We start from the raw sequence: 22,264 nt of genomic DNA on the forward strand, positions 1-22,264 counted from the left end.
TCCGCGAATGAACACGGCAGACAAACTCACGTGAATAACACAAGGCGAAAAATCACTCTGCGTTTGGTGCCAACGCAGCGTTATAATGTAGCTCAGTACGGAGCTACAGAGGACTGTGGCTCCACACACACACCTCCCTTGACACTAAAAGTTGCAGATTGATTTATGAATAGATGTCATGATATTATTGGTTCTTACTAGCTTATGTAAGCACACTTCATATTTTGTTTTACAGGAAGAAATTGATGATGATGAAACATCTTTTGCATATATTGTTAAATAGGTGCACAATATGACCGGGGATGTGATCTAAACGGGTTAAAGAGGCACTGATGAAGGGAATTCTTCATTCAGAATGTCTGATTAGCTAACATCCCATTTCTGTGTAACGCTACAACTAAAAGCACAAAGCAATATTTGTGGAGAAGTGAGTTGTGGATAACGTTCACTTTAACTTCAACCTTTGATCAAATTTAAAACAGCGTATTTTAACTATTACTTAGCTTTTCATGAAATGACGTTAAAGCTGCATTTGGTAACTTTGAGCAAATATGATAAAAAGTTATTTTGATAAAACTGTCATTATATCCTGACAGTAGTGCATGAGACAGATAATCTGAAAAAAAATCCACCGCTCCTAATGGCGAGATTTCACCTCCCCCAAACAAAAACAACCAATCAGAGCGGAGCAGTCTCTGGGCAGCTGTCAATCACTGCTCACAAAACTCGTGAACTCCGATCAGACGGTCAAACTAGGCAGCGCTGATCAATATGAATCAATATTCTGTTATTGTAATGACTTTCTTTTCTGTTTTCATAAACATATTTTAGTGTACCGTTGAGCTGTAAAATGAGAAAGTTTGTGACCCAACCGCCATATTGACAGTCGAGCCACAACCAAGCCATGCCACCAACTGGAGCAAACTTTCCACAGAGTTTATTTATCTGCAATAATCCAAAACACAAAGAAGGAAAAAATCTGGCAAAATGACAGCTGGAAACCAGAGTGTTGTCAGAGTCGACATCATCACAGCCATGTGCCCTCGGGCCTCTCCGGTTTATGGCTGCGTGTTTGTCAACGGGGTGTTTCGATGTGTTAAATGAAGAAGATTTAATTCCCCATGGGGATTAGTTTATTTTAAAGTACCAGCTTTAAAATGTGGATTCACAGTTGATTTTAGCATGAGGATGAAGGGAAAAACTCACTCTAGAATGAACGTAATTTCACTGCTACACCACAGTGTCTGGCTGACTGGAGACTCTCATTGTCTCCCTCTGCTGGACTCATTATATACCTCACCATACCACTGATATACACCGATCAGCCAGAACATTATGACCAGCTGCCTAATATTAATACTAATGCGTTAAATCGGTTGGTTTACTTTAAGCCATGCCTTGTGTTTATGTCTAAAGGTTAGGTAATTAATGCTGTCTCTTAATTCAATGGGACGATTGTTCCAGTAGTGGGAGGCTCCGGCTGAGGAGAAGGAGAAGTTTTATTTTTTAAATTTCTTATTTTTTATCTGTTTCTTTATTTTATAGCTTCCATTTAACCCTCGTTTTTAAACAAACTTCCTTAATATGAACAACTGAGGTTGTAAATGAGGTGTTCAAACACTTTTTGTCAAATTAATATCACGGTGATAATTTAGACATTTAATTGTGCAGCCTTCTTCTTTTCTTCGTCTCTTTAAAAGGTGTCTGTACTCGACTACGCCACACCGCTGTACACTTCTCTGCTGCTGCTATACTCTTCTCTTCACACACACCTTCCACCTGAGACTGTTTCCTCTTAGTTCAAATAGATGCACTCATGATTCACCGTCAGCTACACTGCAGTCTGACTCACCGTCTGTCTGTCTGTGGAGCACAAAGTGGAGGCATGAAAAACACTGAAACAACTAAACTGTCCTTGTAACAACCCACAGAGTGCTAGATGCATTAACATGACACCAGTGTGTTGGCTGTCATATAGCCCAGTATTTTATTATAAAGTATATTATTACAGAAACTGTGAATTTAAAAAAAAAAAAAACATGTACCAGAGAAGTCCACATGTGCTTTATTTCCTCATAGAACCCCTCATGATCCACTTTAATATGAATAATCTGAAACTTAATTTAAACTGTGAGAGAACCAAGAAACCACTTTCATTCATTTTATTTACAGGGTTCGTTCAACCGTTATGTTTTCATGGTTAATAATATGCTTGAATTTGAATGTACTACTAAATTTTCAACATAATCTGGTGTTTCATCTTCATCGTCCTCGTTCCTAACCTTTTTCTTTAAGGAACCCCTTTTCTATCTTTGAGTAAACTGACAACCCCTGACTTATTTTATGGATATTTCATATTATATTCAACAGTTGAATGCATTTTGTGCAGATTATTTCCAGTGAATATTGCATCAGAGATGAGTTTTCTGTTATTTATAGTAACTTTTAATATAATTCTGTCTGTATTATGTTTTTTTTTTTTTTAAACAATAATGAATACTTAATAGGCTTCTTTTTTTGACAAATTCAGTTTTTTCTTCTCCCTGACGCTCGGCCATAGTTCTATTAGATTTTTGTGTTGTTTTAATTACGTACTTTTCTAATGCAGGACGAGGCTGTTTAACAGAGAGGGAAAGCTCTGTGAATATAATTTGTGTTCAGGTCTTCACCGTGCCCTTTACCCGTTTACACCGATCAGCCATAAGATTAATACTTCACTCATTAACTCCAAGGTGAAGTGAATAACATTGATTAACTTATTACAATGGCACCTGGCAGTGGGGGGGATATATTAGATTGCAAGTGAACATTTTGACCTTTGAATGTGTGTTGGAAGCAGAAGAAATGGGCCAGCGTAAGGATGTGCGCGACTTTGACGAGGGCCACATAGTGCTGGCTAGACGACTGGGTCAGAGCATCTCCAGAACTGCAGCTCTTGTGGGATGTTCCCGGTCTGCAGTGATCAGGACCTACCAAAAGTGGTCCAAGGAAGGAAAACCGGTGAACCGGTGACAGGGTCAGAACTAAGGCTCATTGATGCACGTGGGGAGCGAAGGCTGGCCCGTGTTGTCAGATCCAATAGAAGAGCTACTGGAGCTCAAACTGCTGACCTTTCTGATAGAAAGGTGTCAGAACACGCAGTGCATCGCAGTTTGTTGCGTACGAGGCTGTGTAGCCGCAGACCGGTCAGGGTGCCCATGATGTCATAATGTTATGGCTTATCGGTGTATATCTTAAATAAAAATAACAATTTTATTTAGTTTTCTTCACAGAAATTAATTAAATGCTGAGATATTGGCTAATATATTTTTTTTAAGTTGTCTTGCATCCCTTAAAATCCCAAATGACCCTCCTGTGAAGCTTTGGTGACCCCTAATGGGGGTCAGGACCCCAAGGTTGGGAACCAGTAATCTACACAATCACTCATGTAAACCAAAAATCTTTTCCTTTCATGACTATCACTATCAAATAAAGGCAAAAAGCCCCAAAAATAATCTTTAGAAAAAGTGTTGATATACATTGATTGCTGTGGGTATAAAGGAATTCTGTAAACTTTATTTTTCGCAATTTCATTTATAGCAGCAATTTAGATGCTGTGATAAAGGCTTCGAGAGTCTGGAAATCTTTTGTTTAGCTACCTTGAGAAGTGCTTGAATTTTATTTTGAAAATCTGTACGAACCCTGTATTTAACATGTTTCAGCCCTCAGATCTTCATCTGCTGATATTTCTTGGTGCTTTCATAGTCCTAGTTGAAATAGTCAGACATGTTTTAAAGACTGTTAAGCATAAAAATCCTCACTTTGAAAGAAGTAAACAAGATTTACTGCAATTTGAAAGAATTACAGCTTCTTTTAGGTGAAAAAAAAACACATTCCTACAGATCATAAAATTGTATTTGTTGTGTTTTTCTTTAGTAGTTACAGAGACCAATGGTTGACGGCTCCACAGCTATTATCAGTTACAGGAAAAACATCAATACTTCCCTTTGAAATTCAAGTTGAATCCCCCGTGTCATCATCTTCCTGATTAATTAACCGCACGTGTCTTTCTCTTTCCACTTGCAGAAAGCTTTGGAAATGAAGAGAGAGGAATACGAAGGTTTACCAGGGTGGAAGCAAGTGAACTTAAAGAAGTCCAAAGGACTGTTTTAAAGGAAGTTTTTTAAATCAAAGATGGAAGCAGATACAAAAAAAAGGTGGCGTTGCGATGGAGAAACAGGAAATGTCACATAAACCTGTTTTGGTGGCAACACGCGAGGACATTGGGATAGAAAGTATCTGAAGCTGAAGAAAACGTACATGAAGGATGAGACTGGAGATGCACTCGCCTTTGCTTATAGTCATGTTTGACCTTTCAACTTTGTCATTTAAGAGCAGGTAAAAAACACCTTGCTTTGGTTCATACATGGTGTTTGTGTGTAGTTGGAGTCTCCTCCAAACACTAACGTCACCACTCGTGGACTTACGAATGAAAAATGTGCACACTAGGACGCTTGGTGTCAGAGTGCCATGCTATGGTTGTGTATGTATGTACGTGTGTGTGTGTGTGTGTGCGATTGTATATAATGTTTGTGTGTAATGTTTATTTGTGTAAATGTGTGTGTATCTATGTAAAAACAAATCCTGTCACGTCAGATGTTGTGAGGAAAGTTTTTTTTGTCTACAGTGTCTGGATGCTGTCAGGCCACGTAGGGAGCTCGTGTCGCTCGATTGTGTGAAACTGCTGAAGTGACTGTGGACTTTACTGAGATGTAAGAGTTGTAATTTTAAAGGTTTGACTTGTACGAGAAAGAGAAACAGCAGCTCTGAATGTATAGTGCCTTGCTTTTTGTGTACAGTTTATATACAGAAATTCTAGTCTGCATTTTTAAAGACTTTCTTTGTGATATAAGACATAGTGAATTAAATCACAATAATGCTCAATTCAAAGCATCCTGTGTCTCCTGCTTCATATATTTTAACACCGTATTTCATTTTCAACAAGATTTTTATCTGTTCTAGATAAACAAGAGCGGTGGAAATGAACTAGCTAAGTATATTCAATCTGAGGTACTTTAATTGAGTTTTTCAATTTAGTTTTTTTTCTTTCTTTTTCTACTTCACTACAATCCAGAGGCAAATATTGTACTTTTTACTACTTTAGTTACTTTTAAGATTATTAATAGAAAATATAAATCTAATAAATTATGATGTATTATTTTAATCCCAGTAGTATATAAATTCAAATTAAATCCACCGTTACCAGCTGCAACATTGATATTAATGCATCAATAATTATAATTCAATAATATATGTATTATTTTGAAATGTTCTGCATAATGAGAACTTTTAAGTATATTTTGATGCCAAAAACATTTGTACTTTTACTTAACCCCTTTCCATTCCCCCCCACCCCCATTTTTTCTAGGGTTAGGAGTGGGGAACGGGATGTTCAGCGTTAGATAAAAAGTCAGCAGTAGATGTCACATAGAAGTGGTGTACATCATCTGAAAGCTGTGAACCTGAAGATTAATTTGAGGTGCAGCTCAGCACTGTGTCAAGTTGTTCTAGTCATTAAGAAATATGAATGAATTAATTAATTAAAATAAATTGTGAAAGTGTATAAGAGCGTAGAACATGATGATATACATTTGTGATGGCCATCCCCATGCTCTATTATTTCTCATAAATTATTGCAGCAATGTTTGGGTTGATGCCATTTGTTACAAAGATTTGGTGCTAAATTAAAATAAAAAATGATCAATAATACATCAGCTGCCGTCACAAAAGATTTAGAGTCAGAGCAAAATGATACATGATCTTAGATCCCATTCCTGCTCCGAAAAAAGAGATTTAGTATTAAAAATGATAGAAACTCTCATTGTGTCAAAATTACAAGTATGTATTTATATAATTGGATTAATGTCTATATTACGTAGTAAGTCATACGTATAACAACCATCTTTTTGCATTTTTTCACAGTCTAATAATACTTAAATCTATTAGTCATTCGACAGAAAATTATTCAGCATCTGTTTTGATAATTAATTAATTTCTATTAATTAAGCAATAACAACAAATATTGTTCCAGCGTCTTCAATGTGAGGATTTGCTGCTTTTCTGTTTTGTATCATTTTTAATTACATATTTTTGGGGGTTTGTACCGTTGGTCAGTCAAACAACACAGACTCTTGAAGACGTTACTTTGGGCTCAGGGAAATTACACTTTAATTGACAAATGATTAAGTGATTAGTTGATAGATAGTTGCAGCCTTAGTAAGTCCAAAACTTGTGTTTATCTCATAATTTTAAATAAATTTTTTAAATGTATTTATTTTATTTATTTACCAGGGACCGTGCACATTAATCAACATTACAGTTACCACCTCAATGTAAATATGCCAGAGTTAGCTAGAGAGCTAGTTTTCATCAGGTTATCACAAATAGGTGGCCTAATAATATCAATACAATGCTTCATCAAGATCTACAGTATAACACAATACTATAAAATACAGAAATACTGGGGTTGACAATCGATTTAAATATTTAATCGCATGATTGTCCATAGTCCATCACGATTAATCGCACATTTTTTATCTGTTCAAAATGTACCTTAAAGGGAGATTTGTCAAGTATTTAATATTCTTATCAACATGGGAGTGGGCAAATATGCTGCTTTATGTAAATGTATTTATATATTTATTATTGAAAATCAATTAACAACACAAAACAATGACAAATATTATCCAGAAACCCTCACAGGTACTGCATTTAGCATAAAAGATATGCTCAAATCATAACATGGCAAACTGCAGCCCAACAGGCAACAACAGCTGTCAGTGTGTCAGTGTGCTGACTTGACTATGACTTGCCCCAAACTGCATATGATTATCATAAAGTGGGCATGTCTGTAAAGGGGAGACTCGTGGGTACCCATAGAACCCATTTTCATTCACATATATGGAGGTCAGAGGTCAAGGGACCCCTTTGGAAATGGCCATGCCATTTTTTCCTCGCCAAAATGTTGCGTGATTTTGGAGCGTTATTTAGTCTCCTTCCCGACAAGCTAGTATGACATGGATTCCTTAGGTTTTCTAGTTTCATATGATACCAGTATCATTATTCTCTCTAGCTTTAAAACTGAGCCGGCCAACCTAAAATCACAAGTTGCACTAATGCGTTAAATCGGTTGGTTTACTTTAAGCCATGCCTTGTGTTTATGTCTAAAGGTTAGGTAATTAATGCTGTCTCTTAATTCAATGGGACGATTGTTCCAGTAGTGGGAGGCTCCGGCTGAGGAGAAGGAGAAGTTTTATTTTTTAAATTTCTTATTTTTTATCTGTTTCTTTATTTTATAGCTTCCATTTAACCCTCGTTTTTAAACAAACTTCCTTAATATGAACAACTGAGGTTGTAAATGAGGTGTTCAAACACTTTTTGTGAAATTAATATCACGGTGATAATTTAGACATTTAATTGTGCAGCCTTCTTCTTTTCTTCGTCTCTTTAAAAGGTGTCTGTACTCGACTACGCCACACCGCTGTACACTTCTCTGCTGCTGCTATACTCTTCTCTTCACACACACCTTCCACCTGAGACTGTTTCCTCTTAGTTCAAATAGATGCACTCATGATTCACCGTCAGCTACACTGCAGTCTGACTCACCGTCTGTCTGTCTGTGGAGCACAAAGTGGAGGCATGAAAAACACTGAAACAACTAAACTGTCCTTGTAACAACCCACAGAGTGCTAGATGCATTAACATGACACCAGTGTGTTGGCTGTCATATAGCCCAGTATTTTATTATAAAGTATATTATTACAGAAACTGTGAATTTAAAAAAAAAAAAAACATGTACCAGAGAAGTCCACATGTGCTTTATTTCCTCATAGAACCCCTCATGATCCACTTTAATATGAATAATCTGAAACTTAATTTAAACTGTGAGAGAACCAAGAAACCACTTTCATTCATTTTATTTACAGGGTTCGTTCAACCGTTATGTTTTCATGGTTAATAATATGCTTGAATTTGAATGTACTACTAAATTTTCAACATAATCTGGTGTTTCATCTTCATCGTCCTCGTTCCTAACCTTTTTCTTTAAGGAACCCCTTTTCTATCTTTGAGTAAACTGACAACCCCTGACTTATTTTATGGATATTTCATATTATATTCAACAGTTGAATGCATTTTGTGCAGATTATTTCCAGTGAATATTGCATCAGAGATGAGTTTTCTGTTATTTATAGTAACTTTTAATATAATTCTGTCTGTATTATGTTTTTGTTTTTTTTAAACAATAATGAATACTTAATAGGCTTCTTTTTTTGACAAATTCAGTTTTTTCTTCTCCCTGACGCTCGGCCATAGTTCTATTAGATTTTTGTGTTGTTTTAATTACGTACTTTTCTAATGCAGGACGAGGCTGTTTAACAGAGAGGGAAAGCTCTGTGAATATAATTTGTGTTCAGGTCTTCACCGTGCCCTTTACCCGTTTACACCGATCAGCCATAAGATTAATACTTCACTCATTAACTCCAAGGTGAAGTGAATAACATTGATTAACTTATTACAATGGCACCTGGCAGTGGGGGGGATATATTAGACTGCAAGTGAACATTTTGACCTTTGAATGTGTGTTGGAAGCAGAAGAAATGGGCCAGCGTAAGGATGTGCGCGACTTTGACGAGGGCCACATAGTGCTGGCTAGACGACTGGGTCAGAGCATCTCCAGAACTGCAGCTCTTGTGGGATGTTCCCGGTCTGCAGTGATCAGGACCTACCAAAAGTGGTCCAAGGAAGGAAAACCGGTGAACCGGTGACAGGGTCAGAACTAAGGCTCATTGATGCACGTGGGGAGCGAAGGCTGGCCCGTGTTGTCAGATCCAATAGAAGAGCTACTGGAGCTCAAACTGCTGACCTTTCTGATAGAAAGGTGTCAGAACACGCAGTGCATCGCAGTTTGTTGCGTACGAGGCTGTGTAGCCGCAGACCGGTCAGGGTGCCCATGATGTCATAATGTTATGGCTTATCGGTGTATATCTTAAATAAAAATAACAATTTTATTTAGTTTTCTTCACAGAAATTAATTAAATGCTGAGATATTGGCTAATATATTTTTTTTAAGTTGTCTTGCATCCCTTAAAATCCCAAATGACCCTCCTGTGAAGCTTTGGTGACCCCTAATGGGGGTCAGGACCCCAAGGTTGGGAACCAGTAATCTACACAATCACTCATGTAAACCAAAAATCTTTTCCTTTCATGACTATCACTATCAAATAAAGGCAAAAAGCCCCAAAAATAATCTTTAGAAAAAGTGTTGATATACATTGATTGCTGTGGGTATAAAGGAATTCTGTAAACTTTATTTTTCGCAATTTCATTTATAGCAGCAATTTAGATGCTGTGATAAAGGCTTCGAGAGTCTGGAAATCTTTTGTTTAGCTACCTTGAGAAGTGCTTGAATTTTATTTTGAAAATCTGTACGAACCCTGTATTTAACATGTTTCAGCCCTCAGATCTTCATCTGCTGATATTTCTTGGTGCTTTCATAGTCCTAGTTGAAATAGTCAGACATGTTTTAAAGACTGTTAAGCATAAAAATCCTCACTTTGAAAGAAGTAAACAAGATTTACTGCAATTTGAAAGAATTACAGCTTCTTTTAGGTGAAAAAAAAACACATTCCTACAGATCATAAAATTGTATTTGTTGTGTTTTTCTTTAGTAGTTACAGAGACCAATGGTTGACGGCTCCACAGCTATTATCAGTTACAGGAAAAACATCAATACTTCCCTTTGAAATTCAAGTTGAATCCCCCGTGTCATCATCTTCCTGATTAATTAACCGCACGTGTCTTTCTCTTTCCACTTGCAGAAAGCTTTGGAAATGAAGAGAGAGGAATACGAAGGTTTACCAGGGTGGAAGCAAGTGAACTTAAAGAAGTCCAAAGGACTGTTTTAAAGGAAGTTTTTTAAATCAAAGATGGAAGCAGATACAAAAAAAAGGTGGCGTTGCGATGGAGAAACAGGAAATGTCACATAAACCTGTTTTGGTGGCAACACGCGAGGACATTGGGATAGAAAGTATCTGAAGCTGAAGAAAACGTACATGAAGGATGAGACTGGAGATGCACTCGCCTTTGCTTATAGTCATGTTTGACCTTTCAACTTTGTCATTTAAGAGCAGGTAAAAAACACCTTGCTTTGGTTCATACATGGTGTTTGTGTGTAGTTGGAGTCTCCTCCAAACACTAACGTCACCACTCGTGGACTTACGAATGAAAAATGTGCACACTAGGACGCTTGGTGTCAGAGTGCCATGCTATGGTTGTGTATGTATGTACGTGTGTGTGTGTGTGTGTGCGATTGTATATAATGTTTGTGTGTAATGTTTATTTGTGTAAATGTGTGTGTATCTATGTAAAAACAAATCCTGTCACGTCAGATGTTGTGAGGAAAGTTTTTTTTGTCTACAGTGTCTGGATGCTGTCAGGCCACGTAGGGAGCTCGTGTCGCTCGATTGTGTGAAACTGCTGAAGTGACTGTGGACTTTACTGAGATGTAAGAGTTGTAATTTTAAAGGTTTGACTTGTACGAGAAAGAGAAACAGCAGCTCTGAATGTATAGTGCCTTGCTTTTTGTGTACAGTTTATATACAGAAATTCTAGTCTGCATTTTTAAAGACTTTCTTTGTGATATAAGACATAGTGAATTAAATCACAATAATGCTCAATTCAAAGCATCCTGTGTCTCCTGCTTCATATATTTTAACACCGTATTTCATTTTCAACAAGATTTTTATCTGTTCTAGATAAACAAGAGCGGTGGAAATGAACTAGCTAAGTATATTCAATCTGAGGTACTTTAATTGAGTTTTTCAATTTAGTTTTTTTTCTTTCTTTTTCTACTTCACTACAATCCAGAGGCAAATATTGTACTTTTTACTACTTTAGTTACTTTTAAGATTATTAATAGAAAATATAAATCTAATAAATTATGATGTATTATTTTAATCCCAGTAGTATATAAATTCAAATTAAATCCACCGTTACCAGCTGCAACATTGATATTAATGCATCAATAATTATAATTCAATAATATATGTATTATTTTGAAATGTTCTGCATAATGAGAACTTTTAAGTATATTTTGATGCCAAAAACATTTGTACTTTTACTTAACCCCTTTCCATTCCCCCCCACCCCCATTTTTTCTAGGGTTAGGAGTGGGGAACGGGATGTTCAGCGTTAGATAAAAAGTCAGCAGTAGATGTCACATAGAAGTGGTGTACATCATCTGAAAGCTGTGAACCTGAAGATTAATTTGAGGTGCAGCTCAGCACTGTGTCAAGTTGTTCTAGTCATTAAGAAATATGAATGAATTAATTAATTAAAATAAATTGTGAAAGTGTATAAGAGCGTAGAACATGATGATATACATTTGTGATGGCCATCCCCATGCTCTATTATTTCTCATAAATTATTGCAGCAATGTTTGGGTTGATGCCATTTGTTACAAAGATTTGGTGCTAAATTAAAATAAAAAATGATCAATAATACATCAGCTGCCGTCACAAAAGATTTAGAGTCAGAGCAAAATGATACATGATCTTAGATCCCATTCCTGCTCCGAAAAAAGAGATTTAGTATTAAAAATGATAGAAACTCTCATTGTGTCAAAATTACAAGTATGTATTTATATAATTGGATTAATGTCTATATTACGTAGTAAGTCATACGTATAACAACCATCTTTTTGCATTTTTTCACAGTCTAATAATACTTAAATCTATTAGTCATTCGACAGAAAATTATTCAGCATCTGTTTTGATAATTAATTAATTTCTATTAATTAAGCAATAACAACAAATATTGTTCCAGCGTCTTCAATGTGAGGATTTGCTGCTTTTCTGTTTTGTATCATTTTTAATTACATATTTTTGGGGGTTTGTACCGTTGGTCAGTCAAACAACACAGACTCTTGAAGACGTTACTTTGGGCTCAGGGAAATTACACTTTAATTGACAAATGATTAAGTGATTAGTTGATAGATAGTTGCAGCCTTAGTAAGTCCAAAACTTGTGTTTATCTCATATTTTTTAATAAAATCCTGAGATGATTAATGAGGTATGAAAGAAGATGTTATATATGACAACATAATTATTGTTGTACTATTTTCTTATCAATTCCATTCAAATGTCTTTATTTGTTATTCTGTGTGTTTGTCTGTTTTTGTTTGATCTGCTTCTCATTGTTTCTGTTTCATTTTGTAATTTTTCCTCGTTTACATCATTGTTTTATGTTTCATTTGTGTGTGAAGCACTTTGTTACACTTTGTGTTGTTTTAAAAGGTGCTATATAAATAAAGCTGTACTTACTTACTTCCTATTTGCATGACACAACACTGTACGTATTGCTTAAGCATACGTGTATTTAAATGTTTAAAAAGTTAACAGTAATTACATTGCATTAACATCCATAAAATAAACCATAATACATAAAGTCCTACAAGTCAAAGACTTTCTTTGTGATATGAGACATGATGAGTACTTTTTAAGTATATTTTGATGCCAACACATTTGTACGTTTTGAATGCAGGACTTGTAGCAGAACATTTGTACACTATAGTATTACTACTTTTACAGAAGTAAAATATTTGAATACTTCTTCCACACTGGAAAACAATATAACTGTTTACCACCAATCATTTTTGCTTTTTCAACATAGACTGCTGCCAGCACCCAGCTCTTCCTCCCCAGTGTTGGATTTATTATGTACAAAAGTGTGTACAATGACCTGCAATAACCTGATTGTTGGATTTGTTGTGCATGAAGTGTTTGCGAGGACAGGGAACAGAACGTTCTGTTCTTTTGCAAGGTCAAAGAGAGAAAGGAGTCAGAAGGAGAAACAAAGAAGAAGATATGCAGCAAAAACATCACGTGCCATAACTCATGAATATTAATATTGTGTAAACCATAAAACGCTGGATCAGGGATAGCTCGGGGTTCAGACTTCACGAACTGACCCATGCACTGTATGTTGTCAGGGACACGTGGACTGGATCCAGATATCTGTATACTCTTTTATTTTACTTATGCAACATTGATTGTTCGGAATAAATTGTATTATTATGCTTTAACCCGTCTGTTTGGAAAATCTCTTTGTCATACAAGATTAACCAACACGTAACTGGGCCTTGACCTCTTGGAGGTAGAAGGCCAGTTCCTTCACCAGTAGGACTAGTTAAATACATTTTATTGAAATACATTTTTCCCTGATGTTTTTATATTTCTCACATGTGATGAGGAAGTGTAGCTCTATTTCAGGCTCACTCAAGGTTAATGTGAGAGCACAGCATGTGCTCTACCTGCAGCCAGGTTGTACTTTGTTAAGGTTATTTTTAATTGTAGATCAGTAACCATGCTTAAATAATCTGCTATGGTGCACTGTCGATTTGGAGCCAGATAGCATTTTGTTTTGTTCTGCGCCTTTGTGTTTGCCAGTAGATGATGTCTGATGATTTAATCTTTAATAATGCATTGTATTTTCTACGTTTTTTTTATATGTTTCAGAAGAGATGCCCTCCCAAGTCAGACTGAGGCTGCTGCCGAGAGCCAGATGCATGTTTGATGACCCCGTTCAGGTGAAGGTGACCGGGCTGAGGTCGAGACAGGTGATCACCATGAGAGCCAGATCGACTGATGAGAAGGGAGTGGTGTTCAGCTCCTCGGCCACCTACAAGGCTGATGGGAGCGGGGAGATCGATCTGCAGAGAGACCCCTCTCTCGGTGGGAGTTACACCGGGATTGAACCCATGGGTCTGCTGTGGTCCATGAAGGCGGACTCCTTGCACAGAAGGTTGCAAAAAACAAGTTCACTAACCCCGCACGTTGTGAAGTTCTCTGTGCATGAGGAGGAGGAGGAGGGCAGGATGCTGGCAGAGGCGACCAATGAGAGGTTTCTGATAGGAAACGGGGTCAGCCGGCTCCCCGTCAAAGAGGGGAATATTCGCGGAGTCCTGTTTACTCCCCCAGGTTGGTCTATGTCTCTGTCATGCTTCAAATTATTCAGTTAGTAAAGTTAAAGGAAAATACTGGCATTATTTTGTCTTGATTATTATTAACAGAGACAAAAACAACAGTGAATTTATTCTACTAACCCGTATTGCTTGTGTGACCACACAGCCTGATAAAGCTGTTTATCAGGTACATCGAACCTTTTAAAAACACATCAAGTCTTCAATACAATGAAGATATTATATTTGGATTATTTTCATATTCCATGTAAATGTCATATCCTGAATAAGATACAAACCATGTGTTTTGATCCAGGAGGAGGTCCGTTCCCTGCTGTGTTGGATCTGTACACTTTTGGTGGTGGTTTGTCAGAGAAAAGGGCCTCTCTGCTAGCCAGCCATGGATTTGTGGTTCTGACCGTCGCGCTGTACGGTCATGATGACATGCCGAAAGTGGTCAATCTGGATTATTTTGAGGAAGCAATAAAGTTTTTAAAAAAACAAGACAAGGTGAGTGGTTTGAACAGTACTGTCCAAATCTCTTTTTTTGGGACACATTTGCTAGTTTGTACGGTGTTATTTATAATACCATCACTTGGGCATCACAAGTAATATTAAAAAAGAGCAGCCAATAGTTTGTATGTTTTTCCACAGGTGGGCAGTAAAGGTGTTGGCGTAATAAGCATTTCAAAAAGTGGAGATCTTGCGCTCTCAATAGCCTCTTACCTGCCAGATGTTGATGCCACAGTGTGGATTAATGGCTGCTCTGCCAACACACTTCTACCCCTCCACTATAAGAAGAGCCAAATCCTCCCTGCTTTAATGTTTGACATCAAGAAGATGAGTCACACTAATTCAGGGGTCGCCATTGTCAAGGATGGAATGCATGATCCACTGGCAGAGGAGAACAAGGCCACCCTGGTCCCCATTGAACAGGCCAAGGGACGTTTCCTCTTTGTGTCATCAGAGGACGACCTCAACTGGGACAGCAAAGCTTACGTGGACATGATGGAGGAGAGACTGAAGCGTCATGGGAAGGACAACTTTGAGAGTGTGTGTTACCCCGGAGCGGGACATTACTTAGAGCCGCCTTACGGACCCTACTGCCCCTCCAGTTTTCATGGGGTTGTAAACATGCCTGTCGCGTGGGGGGGTGTGCCCAAGTCCCACGCGGCAGCTGAAGTCGTCATGTGGAAGAGGATCCAGGAGTTCTTCAGAACTCAACTGAGCTGTGATGCTACACACAATAAAGCCAAATTATAGATACAAATATCATGATATGGAAGACATCCGAACAGATAAATCACCAGCCAGTTAACGGTAAATGATTGTATATGAATTAAGCTAACAATTTCATGTTTGATTTGATGATTGAATATTTTTGTATTTCAAAATCATGAATTCACACAAGGGCTGCACGGTGGTGCAGTGGTTAGCACTGGCGCCTCACAGCTAGAGGGTTGCAGGTTCGAATCCGGCTTGGGACCCTTCTGTGTGGAGTTTGCATGTTCTCCCCGTGTTAGCGTGGGTTTTCTCCGGGTACTCCGGTTTCCTCCCACAGTCCAAAGACATGCAGGTTAGGTTAATTGTGGACTCTAAATTGCCCGTAGGTGTGAATGTGAGCGTGAATGGTTGTCTGTCTCTATGTGTCAGCCCTGCGATGGACTGGCGACCTGTCCAGGGTGTACCCTGCCTTCGCCCAATGTCGGCTGGGATCGGCTCCAGCCCCCCCGCGACCCCTAACGGGATAAGCGGTTGCAGATGGATGGATGGATGGAATTCACACAACCTGATGCAGATTTACCACTGTGAAATGACAGGACTGTAGCCTTAATTGAATATCTTCTTGATAATGTGTTTGTATTTTCTGAATTTATTTCTAAATCATGAGATGGGATAAGAAAAGCAACATACGATAGATAAATTCCTCAGATTCTTCTGCCTTTTTGTCATGATTGGATTTGTGTATGTGTCTTGTGCTTCGGGAGCTGTGATTATATATCTGTGACTGGTTATTACCTCCGCCAGGTTATGTTTTAACCGGCGTTGGTTTGTTGGCTTGTCTGTTTGGAGGATTACTCCAAAAGTCTGTGATGGATTTGAATGACGTTTTTTGGAGGGGTGGGGTGTGGCACAATGAACAATCCATTAGATTTTGGTGGTGATCCGGATCATTATCAAGCTTCAGGATTTTTTTTTAATAACTCTGCTCAGCCTGTGGATTAACACCACAGGCTTTAAGACATGTATCTGATGACGCGTTCATGACGCGTCACCATGCCTCTTTCCTTCTGCCTGCAGAGAGAATCGTACTCGGGCAGCTTGGCGGAGGTCTGCGCTCTCAGAGTGTTTATCAGTTTGTTGTATTATCATTGTGGGATGTATCCTGGATTATTATTTGTGGGAGGTTCACGTGTGCATTTATATCTGGATGATGTTTATATGTCTGGATGATGCTGATGTAATGTGCTGTTAGATGACGGTGGGCTAACATGCCGGAAGGTTTGTTTGTTTTGTTGTTGGTTAATGTGTCTGAATAATCCCATGAGGGATGGGTTACGAAAATAAATGATTCATTCATTCATTTATTCATTTATTCATTTATTCATTAGTACGTACACAAACATTTAGTGTGGATCCACGCACTGTTTTATAAATGAGATCCCTTCTCTTGCATGTGTGGACCCATGGCACATCACAATCTGAAAGGAAATTAATTAAAAAAGAAAAGTCTAGCAATGACTTAACAGAGCAACACAACAGTCAGTGCAACAACATGCCTCCATCACATTATTTAATCAAAACCAAACCTTTGAGACACACTGTCCTCGCTGGAGTTGAGGATTTGCCGCTTGGTAAATAAACGCAGCTCCATATTATTTTGCTTAATTAGACGTCTACTCAACAGCTGTTGGAGCAGCACAACTTCCACTTTCATTGTTCTCATCAGAAGGCTACATGGAGGTGATCAGTGCCAGAGGCCTGTGTCCAGCCCCTCTGTGTACTCTGTTGCCTGGGTTGGTGCTCCGGGTGGTGACGGAGGATTCAGCAGGTCGATGGTCCGTCCTTCCCTGAGCTGCAGCACTGCCAGTTTCAGACTCCACCTGCAGGGAGGGACAAATGGAATGCGTTGTTGATCTCCGTAGGATTTCACTCAGCCGTGGGTTGCATCAGACTGTAATAAAGTTTTCATCATCTTATATATATGTTTATCATATTTAGCCTAGTGCTTATTATCATAAAATGAATTCATGGATTCAGCTATTAGTGCATTTTTTTACTTTTAGGACCTAATGATTTAAATAAGGACTATTAGAGTGTTCATACTGGGGAGTTGATTTACCTAAAAAAAAAATTATCTGCTGAGTTACAGATGTCTCTTTCCCAATGGAAGTTGTAGTACCGCCGTTTGGCCACTACGAACATTTGCATCAAAGCCCAACGCTCTTCCTGGGGGCTTAAGAAAATGGCTCGCTTCTCCAATATATTGAATCTGCCCTTTTAAATAGCAATGCACCAATGTGCAGGCGCACCTGGCTTTTAAAAGGGAGATGCCACTCTGATTGGTTGAATTCCTGTTACGCCCAAAACACACCTGTTAATTAAGAGACTAAATACAACCCCTTTGCACCGAGGTTATGCGCCGCCTAACTAGCAAAAGTGGAGTTGGACACGCCCTAAGTGCACTTTAAACCATGCGCTATAGATTGTTTAAATAGGGTCCCAAAGCGAATGAGAAAAACTGCAACTCAGAATAGAACAGAATGTACTCACCTGTTGGTATCAGGGTCTCTGATTGAAGAAGTATACAGATAACCTCCAGTTTCTGACCCAGTCACAGGGATCTTTATCTGCAAACACAATGCAAATTCAAATTCATCTGCAAGTGTAGACAGATATCAGAGCTGTACACAGCATTGTATGGTACAGCTGCCCATCATCTGAGTCCCACACCGATTTCATGTTCGACTGATAACTTTATTAGAGTGGAAACTAGTTTGGTCGTCCATGCACAATAACAAAAGATACACAAGTCCTAACAGCTCACAGTGGACAACATATGAAAGACATGCTCCCACAACAGTAGTAACACTTAACACATATTCAAAGAGGACATTAGTGTAGCTTAAGAGCCCAACTAGCCAAGAAATTAAAAAGCAATAAAAGGAGTTATTGACCCGCGGCCTGTTCCCATGCAGTAATGATCCAACTTGGAAGTTTAGGACATTTTACAAGAACAAGATTGCCAAACAAACATTTGCACAGCGACGCATGGATGGGGCAACTGTTTAGTCAAAACAGTTCTATTGACACAGAACACAGGATAACACATTCTGATGTCTTCCTAAAACACACAGTACCTGTGCTGTAGACTGATCGATGCGGTTCTTTCTGTCTGTCAGATGGATGTTGTAGACTTTTAAAGGCGGAGCCCCCAGGCTTTCCATGGCAACTGGACATGCTTCCAACTTCTGCAGAGCCAGTCTGTGGTAGTCTGACGCAGCAAATTTCTCTAATTGGATAGTAGACAGAAAGGCACAAACAAGTGGCCGAAAATGGGTTATAAAGTACAACAGTTGAAATGTTGAAGTTTTTATGACTGAGAGCAGTTTAACAGCTTTCATCTAGTACCCTTTAAATGAGAAGTTCAACTGTCAGCTGAGGAGTAAAAGATAAGAGCAATAGAAAAGTTGACATGTAACAACTCTGACAGAAGTTGAAGAGAAATCCCTTTTTCATGCAGACTCAAACACTAGAGGCACAACAGGCTGTCATTCACTGTGAATAGAAGCTATAAAATAGTTGCCTGGCACCTCCCAGCAGCATGACCCAGAAAGATTCATCTTTATGCAAATGTCCTCTGACGTGAGACAACCTGGAGACGAGAGGTTACAGCAAAAAACACAGGACTTTCGCTCAGGAGACTGCTGTTCATGTCCTGAAGTTGATTTATTTGTAACTTCCGTATTTTAGTTACAGCACGTCCGGTGTCATTTTAATCCAACCCACAATCTTTTCCTACTCTTAACTAAGCAGGTTTGTCGGTGCTCGTTTTTTGGACGTGAAATCATGTAAACATGTTCTAGTAGAAACCCAAAATACACGTATGCACCTGAAGATAAACGCCAGCATTTCAGTTTATGAAATGGACTGTTTTTGTCCTTGGTTTTAACATTGTAAAACTCATCTTTACCTCCAGGAACAGTACACAGGGCGGCGCTCTTGCCATGAAAGATGAAAACATTGTCATGTTTGTTATCTAATTGTCCATTAGAGTGGAAATCCCTTTATTAAACCAGCTTGACTTGGTTTGAATATTTCATTTCCACTTTTTAAGTTGTTGTATACACGTGTTGCTGGAGTTCTGACCTGTTGAGACAGAGAGGAACTCCCATATTTACTCGGGGAAATTCCCAAATATGAGATGATTGCAGCAAAATTCATCACCTCATGTCATGACCTGAGTGCAGCCAGTGGAACCTGAGAAACACAACTCTGTATTCACGTCTTTTTTTAGTTGTTTGATTTTTCCTTTTTTTGTTTACATCAGTCAACCTGGTTGGTAGGCCTATAATGTATCTTTACACACACACACACACACACACACAGCTCATTTGTACTCACTCTGCAGCAGATAGTACATGGTGCCGATCCCACCCCCGGTCAGCAGGGTGGTGAAGATGGCGAGCTGCTGCAGTTGACTGGTGGAAACCCTCATCTTTACTTCCTTCCCTGTAAAGCTGCACAGACGGACACGTGTCTGAAATTTCGCCGAGCGCCGCCAGATGATGTTACGAACCCAGACACAAAGGCGTTTGGTCGTCCGACATGTCTGGGACTTCCTCAACATGTACAGAGCAGCTATAGTGGTTATTTCGGTCCTGGTTGATGAAACTGTTGGTATCCATGGAGGTAAGCCCCTCCGCGAATGAACACGGCAGACAAACTCACGTGAATAACACAAGGCGAAAAATCACTCTGCGTTTGGTGCCAACGCAGCGTTAGAATGTAGCTCAGTACGGAGCTACAGAGGACTGTGGCTCCACACACACACCTCCCTTGACACTAAAAGTTGCAGATTGATTTATGAATAGATGTCATGATATTATTGGTTCTTACTAGCTTATGTAAGCACACTTCATATTTTGTTTTACAGGAAGAAATTGATGATGATGAAACATCTTTTGCATATATTGTTAAATAGGTGCACAATATGACCGGGGATGTGATCTAAACGGGTTAAAGAGGCACTGATGAAGGGAATTCTTCATTCAGAATGTCTGATTAGCTAACATCCCATTTCTGTGTAACGCTACAACTAAAAGCACAAAGCAATATTTGTGGAGAAGTGAGTTGTGGATAACGTTCACTTTAACTTCAACCTTTGATCAAATTTAAAACAGCGTATTTTAACTGTTACTTAGCTTTTCATGAAATGACGTTAAAGCTGCATTTGGTAACTTTGAGCAAATATGATAAAAAGTTATTTTGATAAAACTGTCATTATATCCTGACAGTAGTGCATGAGACAGATAATCTGAAAAAAAATCCACCGCTCCTAATGGCGAGATTTCACCTCCCCCAAACAAAAACAACCAATCAGAGCGGAGCAGTCTCTGGGCAGCTGTCAATCACTGCTCACAAAACTCGTGAACTCCGATCAGACGGTCAAACTAGGCAGCGCTGATCAATATGAATCAATATTCTGTTATTGTAATGACTTTCTTTTCTGTTTTCATAAACATATTTTAGTGTACCGTTGAGCTGTAAAATGAGAAAGTTTGTGACCCAACCGCCATATTGACAGTCGAGCCACAACCAAGCCATGCCACCAACTGGAGCAAACTTTCCACAGAGTTTATTTATCTGCAATAATCCAAAACACAAAGAAGGAAAAAATCTGGCAAAATGACAGCTGGAAACCAGAGTGTTGTCAGAGTCGACATCATCACAGCCATGTGCCCTCGGGCCTCTCCGGTTTATGGCTGCGTGTTTGTCAACGGGGTGTTTCGATGTGTTAAATGAAGAAGATTTAATTCCCCATGGGGATTAGTTTATTTTAAAGTACCAGCTTTAAAATGTGGATTCACAGTTGATTTTAGCATGAGGATGAAGGGAAAAACTCACTCTAGAATGAACGTAATTTCACTGCTACACCACAGTGTCTGGCTGACTGGAGACTCTCATTGTCTCCCTCTGCTGGACTCATTATATACCTCACCATACCACTGATATACACCGATCAGCCAGAACATTATGACCAGCTGCCTAATATTAATACTAATGCGTTAAATCGGTTGGTTTACTTTAAGCCATGCCTTGTGTTTATGTCTAAAGGTTAGGTAATTAATGCTGTCTCTTAATTCAATGGGACGATTGTTCCAGTAGTGGGAGGCTCCGGCTGAGGAGAAGGAGAAGTTTTATTTTTTAAATTTCTTATTTTTTATCTGTTTCTTTATTTTATAGCTTCCATTTAACCCTCGTTTTTAAACAAACTTCCTTAATATGAACAACTGAGGTTGTAAATGAGGTGTTCAAACACTTTTTGTGAAATTAATATCACGGTGATAATTTAGACATTTAATTGTGCAGCCTTCTTCTTTTCTTCGTCTCTTTAAAAGGTGTCTGTACTCGACTACGCCACACCGCTGTACACTTCTCTGCTGCTGCTATACTCTTCTCTTCACACACACCTTCCACCTGAGACTGTTTCCTCTTAGTTCAAATAGATGCACTCATGATTCACCGTCAGCTACACTGCAGTCTGACTCACCGTCTGTCTGTCTGTGGAGCACAAAGTGGAGGCATGAAAAACACTGAAACAACTAAACTGTCCTTGTAACAACCCACAGAGTGCTAGATGCATTAACATGACACCAGTGTGTTGGCTGTCATATAGCCCAGTATTTTATTATAAAGTATATTATTACAGAAACTGTGAATTTAAAAAAAAAAAAAACATGTACCAGAGAAGTCCACATGTGCTTTATTTCCTCATAGAACCCCTCATGATCCACTTTAATATGAATAATCTGAAACTTAATTTAAACTGTGAGAGAACCAAGAAACCACTTTCACTCATTTTATTTACAGGGTTCGTTCAACCGTTATGTTTTCATGGTTAATAATATGCTTGAATTTGAATGTACTACTAAATTTTCAACATAATCTGGTGTTTCATCTTCATCGTCCTCGTTCCTAACCTTTTTCTTTAAGGAACCCCTTTTCTATCTTTGAGTAAACTGACAACCCCTGACTTATTTTATG

The 22,264-nt window shown here is 38.5% G+C and overlaps 2 protein-coding genes across 2 annotated transcripts; one reads left to right on the forward strand and one right to left on the reverse strand.

Annotated features, from left to right (window-relative positions):
* Positions 1-13,557: 13,557 nt before the first annotated feature.
* Positions 13,558-15,398, forward strand: LOC141777678 (acyl-coenzyme A thioesterase 5-like). Its single transcript, XM_074652157.1, has 3 exons — positions 13,558-14,015; positions 14,313-14,506; positions 14,651-15,398. The coding sequence occupies exons 1-3, from the start codon at positions 13,559-13,561 to the stop codon at positions 15,257-15,259; spliced, it is 1,260 nt and encodes a 419-aa protein (XP_074508258.1). The 5' UTR covers position 13,558; the 3' UTR covers positions 15,260-15,398.
* A 1,379-nt stretch (positions 15,399-16,777) lies between these two features.
* LOC141777679 (cytochrome c oxidase assembly factor 1 homolog) lies at positions 16,778-19,756 on the reverse strand. Its single transcript, XM_074652158.1, has 4 exons — positions 19,622-19,756; positions 18,358-18,509; positions 17,771-17,847; positions 16,778-17,100 (listed from the first exon to the last, which is right to left on the reverse strand). The coding sequence occupies exons 1-4, from the start codon at positions 19,713-19,715 to the stop codon at positions 16,965-16,967; spliced, it is 459 nt and encodes a 152-aa protein (XP_074508259.1). The 5' UTR covers positions 19,716-19,756; the 3' UTR covers positions 16,778-16,964.
* Between the last annotated feature and the right edge of the window lie 2,508 nt (positions 19,757-22,264).

This window comes from Sebastes fasciatus, chromosome 11 (assembly GCF_043250625.1).
Source record: "Sebastes fasciatus isolate fSebFas1 chromosome 11, fSebFas1.pri, whole genome shotgun sequence".
In the NCBI taxonomy this organism is placed as follows: Eukaryota; Metazoa; Chordata; class Actinopteri; order Perciformes; family Sebastidae; genus Sebastes; species Sebastes fasciatus.

Excerpts from the sequence above, each read along its gene's own strand:
- LOC141777678 (XM_074652157.1), top strand. The coding sequence starts at position 13,559 with ATGCCCTCCCAAGTCAGACTGAGGCTGCTGCCGAGAGCCAGATGCATG. Across the intron at positions 14,016-14,312 it reads AGTCCTGTTTACTCCCCCAG|GAGGAGGTCCGTTCCCTGCT; the intron begins GTTGGTCTATGT and ends GTTTTGATCCAG. Across the intron at positions 14,507-14,650 it reads TTTTAAAAAAACAAGACAAG|GTGGGCAGTAAAGGTGTTGG; the intron begins GTGAGTGGTTTG and ends GTTTTTCCACAG.
- LOC141777679 (XM_074652158.1), bottom strand. The coding sequence starts at position 19,715 with ATGAGGGTTTCCACCAGTCAACTGCAGCAGCTCGCCATCTTCACCACC. Across the intron at positions 17,848-18,357 it reads TCGATCAGTCTACAGCACAG|ATAAAGATCCCTGTGACTGG; the intron begins GTACTGTGTGTT and ends TTGTGTTTGCAG. Across the intron at positions 17,101-17,770 it reads AGAGACCCTGATACCAACAG|GTGGAGTCTGAAACTGGCAG; the intron begins GTGAGTACATTC and ends CCCTCCCTGCAG.